The 8,834-nt window shown below is 40.3% G+C and overlaps 1 protein-coding gene across 1 annotated transcript; it reads left to right on the top strand.

Annotated features, from left to right (window-relative positions):
* The first annotated feature begins 504 nt into the window (after positions 1-504).
* LOC138361131 (uncharacterized) lies at positions 505-1,377 on the top strand. The gene is made up of 2 exons (XM_069320572.1): positions 505-678; positions 938-1,377. Exons 1-2 carry the CDS (start codon positions 580-582, stop codon positions 1,160-1,162), a joined length of 324 nt encoding a protein of 107 aa, XP_069176673.1. The 5' UTR covers positions 505-579; the 3' UTR covers positions 1,163-1,377.
* The last annotated feature ends 7,457 nt before the right edge of the window (positions 1,378-8,834 follow it).

The following is an 8,834-nucleotide window of genomic DNA, read 5'->3' as shown; positions in this document are numbered from 1 at the left end:
TTAACAACTTTAAAACTTTCAGCCAAAAAACTTTATTTGCAGCATCCAGTAAAATGCGCTCTTCACTCCGGCACAGAAATGAGTGTGATAGGAAAAAGCTTTAAGGCTTCATAAAAATCTACAATAGTGAAAACTCTGAAATTCTCAGTGAAAAGGATGCAATAGAAGGTATCCTGCCATGGCACAATTTATTGCCTCATCATAGCCAAAATGGTATGTAACTACATCTCATTTTATCAGGGGTTACAATTCGGCCTTATCAAGATAACTAACATTTAGCATGCATAATGGATAAGCTTTACTTATTTTTGAAGTAAAATATCATCACTACTGTTTGTAAAATAGGTGCAGTATCATAATCCGTAGGTTTTTATCAGGTTGATACTGCACAATAAACTATGTATAGTATGTATAATGCAAGTACCTAAACTGTAATTACATTAAATTGAGTTGTAGTTTACTTGCAGTAAATATAATTTTCCTCTTTTATTAGTGTCCCTTGCTCAAAAAAAGAAGGCAGTAGAAGATGTGGAGCTTCAGAAGAGATCCAGAGAAGAGCAACAACACACTGTTCAAGAAATGCTGCATTATCTCGCATATTACAAGAATAAGAGAGAGATTTTAACCGAACATACTGAAGAGTTGTTATGTGGAATTTTTCCTTCATATCTAAGCAAGGTAAGCTAACAGCCTAAATGTGTGTTGCAATTCAGTTCTTCATAAACATTTATCCAGCAGAATTTTATACTTGAGTAAAGTCTTGCTATTTACAACTTTGACAGGTAGACAATTCCATGGTTTTCATATACTGTACTGGTGTGTTTTACATATATTTGAACTTTTACCGAAAACTTTATTTATTTATTCTAATTTCTTTAGTATTTTCAGGGAAATTTGTAAATGTCTTAAACCCCATTAAATAGTCTATATATTACAGGATCCTAACAAGTACACTATTGAAGAGAAGCACCTATCAACCAAAAATAAGAGTGGAATCTTGGCTCTTTTGAAGCAAGGGCAAAAGTTGTGTTCTGACAAGCTGAGTGATGCAAAGCGTTTATTTGGATACCAGGAAGAGGATGTTGATGTTTCCGAGCCCTACCTGGAGCTTTGTGACAGTGAAGATGATGATGATGAAGATGAAGATTTACTACTAAACTGATGATACAAAAGTTAAGTATAATAAATTTTACCTGATTTCTCTTGCTAATTTCTCTTACTTAATTTCTCTAATTTCTAATTATCCTAGCCCTAAGATTACTACTGGCCTCCATTGCCTTGCCTGCACTTTGTTTCCCCCTTAACCATATCACTCATTCTTACAGGTGTGAGACAGAGAGGTACAAGATCATCCAAGAGGAACAACACCTGAAGCACCCAACATTTGGGTGTTTTAATTAATAAAAACGCCCTTCATGGCTTCACTCATCCTGGCTGGTTTAATTAAAAAAACCTAACCTAAACCTAATATATATACCTCTAGAGTCAAGGGAGTTAAGTTTTAGGCTGCACAATGAAACTGCTATTGACAATTTTATAACTGCTGCTGATAATGTCTGTCCTGTGACTTTTTTGTAAGCATAACCAAAAGGCTTAACAATCCCTTGCTTACAAAGGGAATACTTAAACCCATTAATAAAAAACATGACCTTGAGAAGAAGTATAGGTTAGGAATTGTCTCCAAAGAATTCTCATGCTCTTCAACAGGTCACTTGAACTCCAAACCTTTCCAGTTATCCTAAAAAAAGCGAGTTACCCCTGTACACAAATGTGGTGATCTCACAGATGTTAACAACTACAGACCTATATCAATCCTGCCTAACTTGTCAACATTTTTTGAAAAACTAATCTACAAGCAGTTTTACTCTTATCTAGCCAAACACCATATACTTAGTACTAGGCTGTACAAGAATATAACAACTCTTGTATATATCTGAAAAAAAAAAAAAAAAAAAAAAGCACAAGACGAAGCTTGAAAAAGTTTAGTGGTATGCCAATAGGCTAGTCCCAGGACTAAGAGGCATGAGTTACGAGGACAGGCTGCGAGAAATGCAATTGATAGGGTACATAAAGATAAACTGTTTAACACGGGTGGTAGGCGAACAAGGGGACACAGGTGGAAACTTAGTATCCAAATGAACCACTAGGATGTTAGAAAGAACTTTTTCAGTGTCAGAGTAGTTAATAGATGGAATGCATTAGGCAGTGATGTGGTGGAGGCTGACTCCATACACAGTTTCAAATGCAGATATGATAGAGCCCAGTAGGCTCAGGAATCTGTACATCAGTTGATTGCCAGTTGAGAGGTGGGACCAAAGAGCCAGAGCTCAACCCCCCGCAACCACAACTAGGTGAGTATACACACAAACACACACACGTACACACACACACACACAGACACAAACATACACACACTAATGCCTCTATTCACCTTGCAGTAAATAGGAACCTGAAAGTCAGGAAGCTGCTAAAGGCTGCATCTTGGGGATGTGTGAGTGTGTTAGATAAAAATATATGTTGTTTAGATATGATGGAGGAAAAGAGGCCGAGAGTCGGTACATTAGACAACCGACGCTTAGAAAGGCGGGGTCCAAGAGCTAACAGCTAAATCTTGGAAATAATAAATTAAAATATTTAATACACCCACATACATGTTTCACATTATTTTGGCTGAGGGCACACTGAGGGCTGATGGCCCCGTCGACGGGGCAGGAAGTCGGTGGTTGATCAAAGGCCTCCCACATCCTCCACATACCTGAGGATTATTCCTGCTTAATTTTAAAAGGAAGTAATGTCTTGGCATTTACGGCTTCAGCGGGTGGGTGGGTCCGTGGGTTTATTACACTGTGAGTGAAAACAATCGCCTATTCTCTATTTTATATTGCGGCTTGTAGAGCTAGAAGCTGTTGCCTCTTGTGTGCGTTGCACAAGGGGATTAATATCTGGATTAATAGCTTTCAATATTTCCAGTATTTTTTAAGGTAACGCTTAAATACCGAAGATACTGCTATTGGACACCGCTTAATTGACAATGTCTCAACAACGCAGGCTAAAGATGTGCGTGGCTCCTGCTATTGCAATGATGCTCATTTGTTTTTCAATGATGGGCCTTAGTTGCCCCCTCTCTAACTTACCGTTCTAAATACCCCTTCTCCATCTTCCGCAAACATTTCCCCTCATACATCTCCCCCCTTTCCTCCTGTCCCCCCTGTCCCCCTTGTCCATCTTTGTCCCCCTGTCCATCTTTGTCCCCTGTCCCTCACTTTGTCCCCTTGCCCACATTTTCTGTCCTCTGTCCCAGATCCCTTTCCCCCTCTCTGTCCCCCTCTCTGTCCCCCTGTCCCCCCTTTCCATCTCTCTGTCCCCCTGTCCCTCTCTATCCCATTGTCCCTGTCTCTGTCCCCCCTGTCTCTCTCTGTCCCCCTGTTCTTCTCTGTCCTCCTGTTCCTCTCTCTGTCCCCCTGTCACTCTCTGTCCCCCTGTTCCTCTATGTCCCCCTGTCCATCTCTCTGTCCCCTGTACCTCTCTGTCCCCCTGCCCACTCTTTCTGTCCGCTGTCCATCATCTGTCCCCCTCCCTTTCCTCCAGTCCCCCTATACATCTCTGTCCCCTTGTCCCTGTCTCTCCTCTGTCCCCTCTCTCTTGGTCTCCTGCCCCCCTCTCCTCCCTCTGTCCCCCGGTCCCCCTCTCTGACCCTGTCCCTCTGTCTCTGTCTCTGTCCATGTCCCCCTCTCTGTCCCTGTCTCCCTCCCTGTCCCACTGCTCCCCCTCTGTTCCCCCGTCCCTCCTCAGGCCCTGTCCGTCTGTCCCTGTCCCTCTGTCTCTGCCTCTCCTCGTTTCTGACATTCTCTGTGTCAGCCTATCTCTCTGTCTCTTTCCTCGCTCTATCTCTGTCATTCTCTCACTGACTTTGCATATCCTTATCTATACGTCTCTGTGTCTAACATTCTCTCCCTGACTCTGTCTGTATCTATTTCTCTGTCTCGATCTTCATCTCTTTCTCTCTCTCTCTCTCTCTCTCTCTCTCTCTCTCTCTCTCTCTCTCTCTCTCTCTCTCTCTCTCTCTCTCTCTCTCTCTCTCTCTCTCTCTCTCTCTCTCTCCCTCTCTCTCTCTCCTTACATACATACATACATACATACATACATACATACATACATACATACATACATACATACATACATACATACGTACATACATACATACATACATTTATTTAACACATGTGGTACACGCACAAGGGGACACAGGTGGAAGCTGAGTACCCAAATGAGCCACAGAGAGATTATAGAAAGAACTTTTCAGTGTCAGAGTAGTTAATAAATGGAATGCTTTAGGCAGTAATGTGGTGGAGGCTGATTCCATACACAGTTTCAAGTGTATGGAAAGTGTATGTATTCAAGTGGCGGGACCAAAGAGCCAAAGTTCAACCCTTGCAACCACAACTAGGTTAGTACATACATACATACATAAGATATAAAACAGTGGAGGATTCCCAGGTAGAACAATCAACCACAATGCCCATTACCCCTTTACCCTGATGTCCTTAACTACACAACTATACAAGAGTCATTAACACGTGTAATGGCTGATCCCCCATCACGATAGCATAAAGACCAATTGCTTGACCCGCAGTCTGTCTTGCTCCTCAAATAATTTTCGGGTTAACATGAAAACGTCTCTCGAGTTTATCTTTCTAATGTTGTTTTCCCATCTTTCATTTTATCAGCTTAGTTCCTTTATTATGCCCCAATTACTCATCCCTTGAGCGGTAGTTAAACTGAACCCAAATTTAAAAAAAGTTCCTTTTGCTAAGCAAGCTACAGTCTTGATAAGTCAGATATATTGTTTGTTAACACATTTCTCAACAATGAACAGTCAGTTTTATCAAGCTAACATATCCTAACACAACGAGTGAGAGTATTAACTGGTCTAATTATTTTATTAGACCAGTATATATTATTAGATTATACTGGTATAATTATATATATATATATATATATATATATATATATATATATATATATATATATATATATATATATGTATATATATAGATATATATATATATATATATATATAGATATATATATATATATATATATATATATATATATATATATATATATATATATATAAATATATATATATATATATATATATATATATATATATATATATATATATATATATATATATATATATATATATATATATATATATATATATATATATATATATATATATATATATATGTATGTATGAGTGTGTGTGTACATGTGTATACAACATTAATAATTTTGTAACTAGCGTCAAACATTGTTATTTGCTTAGCTAAACGAACTAGAGGGTTCAGGTCCTGAACCGATTATGTGCCTCTGTAATCCTTTACACCACGGCCCACGGGATGGGTATGGGGTGCATAATAAAGAAAGCAATAGAAGAAATTGAAATTGCATAATACGGTTATTGACATTCAATAATAGTAAGATAAAGCAATGAGGACCAAATGGGAGACCAGTGATCAGTGTCTTGTATCCCCTGCAATACCTCAAATCCTACGTACCTCACTGACAGGCTCCAGTATGTTTCTGTGAATAATTCAATTTCTCCCACCCTACCCATCAACATTGGTGTTCCTCAGGGCAGCATACTTGGCATACTTGGGTATCCTTTGGAGGTGCTTATCCAGTTCTCACTTGAACACTGTGAGGGGATTGCCAGTTATGCCATGCAGTTATGCAATGTATGAATCTATCTATAAGTCCACCAATCTTTGTAAAAATTTCTTGTATGGATGTACCTTACCTAAATAAACATTTATTTATTTATTATTTATATTTAGGATTCATCAACTGCCAAAGATATTCACATGTCAGTATAATTCTGGCGAGAGAGAGGTTTGGGAAAAGCCGTTATACCAACTAGTCAGCAATAAGGGTGATATTTGTGGGGCACAGGCACGCTCGGCCTGGCCCATTAACCCCCAACTGACACTATAACTACTAGCTACTAGGTACATGAACATAATTACATAATTTACGTACATAATTTAAGGTACATAATTACTAGGTACATGAGGACTGGCCATTGTACTATATAGACCTGAAAAAGTGTAACTTAGCGACAACAAGAAAATATTGAATCACAAGACCACCGACGACCATTCCCTTACCCTGCCATAAACACTGAAATTTGACACCCTACCTCTGGAGCCACCCTGACCACAGGTCCACCAACTACATTTCCCTCCCTCCAACTCTGCCTCCACTTACATTGTACACACACATATTGTACACCACGCAAGTGTGGACTAGTGTGTAAATCTTACTGATACCACACTTAACCTTTATTCTTTCTCAATGTGTTGTATAAAAGGATCTGATTATACCGTTTCATTTCTAACTCCTTTTCTTGGAAGAATGCCACATATGATCGTACACACACACAAGGTCTGTATAGGGTATAGGCAAGGTCTGACAAGGTATACTAGGTGAGTACTAGTTGAGTACTTACACACAAGATATTCTAGGTGAGACTAGGTGAGTATACACACACACACGCAACATATACTAGGTTAGTACACCCAGAAACAAGATATACTAGGTGAATACACACATACAAGGTATACTAGGTGAGTACTAGTTGAGTACTTACACACAAGATATTCTAGGTGAGACTAGGTGAGTATACACACACACGCAACATATACTAAGTTAGTACACCCAGAAACAAGATATACTAGGTGAATACACACATACAAGGTATACTAGGTGAGTACTAGTTGAGTACTTACACACAAGATATTCTAGGTGAGACTAGGTGAGTATACACACACACACGCAACATATACTAGGTTAGTACACCCAGAAACAAGATATACTAGGTGAATACACACATACAAGGTATACTAGGTGAGTACTAGTTGAGTACTTACACACAAGATATTCTAGGTGAGACTAGGTGAGTATACACACACACGCAACATATACTAAGTTAGTACACCCAGAAACAAGATATACTAGGTGAATACACACATACAAGGTATACTAGGTGAGTACTAGTTGAGTACTTACACACAAGATATTCTAGGTGAGACTAGGTGAGTATACACACACACGCAACATATACTAAGTTAGTACACCCAGAAACAAGATATACTAGGTGAATACACACATACAAGGTATACTAGGTGAGTACTAGTTGAGTACTTACACACAAGATATTCTAGGTGAGACTAGGTGAGTATACACACACACACGCAACATATACTAGGTTAGTACACCCAGAAACAAGATATACTAGGTGAATACACACATACAAGGTATACTAGGTGAGTACTAGTTGAGTACTTACACACAAGATATTCTAGGTGAGACTAGGTGAGTATACACACACACGCAACATATACTAAGTTAGTACACCCAGAAACAAGATATACTAGGTGAATACACACATACAAGGTATACTAGGTGAGTACTAGTTGAGTACTTACACACAAGATATTCTAGGTGAGACTAGGTGAGTATACACACACACACGCAACATATACTAGGTTAGTACACCCAGAAACAAGATATACTAGGTGAATACACACATACAATGTATACTAGGTGAGTACTAGTTGAGTACTTACACACAAGATATTCTAGGTGAGACTAGGTGAGTATACACACACACACGCAACATATACTAGGTTAGTACACCCAGAAACAAGATATACTAGGTGAATACCCCAACACCAACCTCCTACAGTACACCTCCCACAGTAACCCCAACACCAACCTCCCACAGTACACAACACCAACCTCCCACAGTACACATCCCACAGGTAACCCCAGCACCAACCTCCCACAGTACACAACACCAACCTCCCACAGTACACATCCCACAGGTAACCCCAGCACCAACCTCCCACAGTACACAACACCAACCTCCCACAGTACACCTCCCACAGTACACCTCCCACAGGTAACCCCAGCACCAACCTCCCACAGTAACCCCAACACCAACCTCCCACAGTACACAACACCAACCTCCCACAGTACACATCCCACAGGTAACCCCAGCACCAACCTCCCACAGTACACAACACCAACCTCCCACAGTACACCTCCCACAGTAACCCCAACACCAACCTCCCACAGTACACAACACCAACCTCCCACAGTACACATCCCACAGGTAACCCCAGCACCAACCTCCCACAGTACACCTCCCACAGGTAACCCCAACACCAACCTCCCACAGTACACAACACCAACCTCCCACAGTACACCTCCCACAGGTAACCCCAGCACCAACCTCCCACAGTACACAACACCAACCTCCCACAGTACACCTCCCACAGGTAACCCCAGCACCAACCTCCCACAGTACACCTCCTACAGGTAACCCCAACACCAACCTCACACAGTACACCTCCCACAGTAACCCCAGCACCAACCTCCCACAGGTACAAAATGAAGCCATGAGAATTATCTTAGGATGCCCAAGAAATGCTATGATTGAGAAAATCAGGATGGAGTTGAATCTGCAGAGTATTGGGGATAGAATTGCAGAGATAAATGTAGCTTCTGCCATTAGATTAATGAGAGGTGGGGGAGCTAATGAATTGGTCCTCTCAGTTCAAAAGGTGGGAAGTACTGAACAATGTATGATGAAGAAAAGAGCATATATGAATACCTTATGTTCTAATGTTATTAAGTATGATGTTATTTCAGAGTGTATTGCTGTGCCCAAGAGAAAATTTACACCACCATGGGAGGATTGTAATGTAGATGTAGTAATTACTCCCTTGCAAAAGAAAAAAAGTATGTATGAAATAGGAGAGCTG

The sequence above is a fragment of the Procambarus clarkii genome, unplaced genomic scaffold (assembly GCF_040958095.1).
Source record: "Procambarus clarkii isolate CNS0578487 unplaced genomic scaffold, FALCON_Pclarkii_2.0 HiC_scaffold_190, whole genome shotgun sequence".
Lineage (NCBI taxonomy): Eukaryota > Metazoa > Arthropoda > Malacostraca > Decapoda > Cambaridae > Procambarus > Procambarus clarkii.
The sequence above is the reverse complement of the archived record's forward strand: the minus strand, read 5'-3'. Positions and strand labels throughout refer to the sequence as shown.

Bases quoted from the DNA above. Each gene is read 5' to 3' on its own strand.
- LOC138361131 (XM_069320572.1), top strand. From the start codon at position 580: ATGCTGCATTATCTCGCATATTACAAGAATAAGAGAGAGATTTTAACC. The intron at 679-937 runs GTAAGCTAACAG...TATATATTACAG, and splicing joins TTCCTTCATATCTAAGCAAG to GATCCTAACAAGTACACTAT.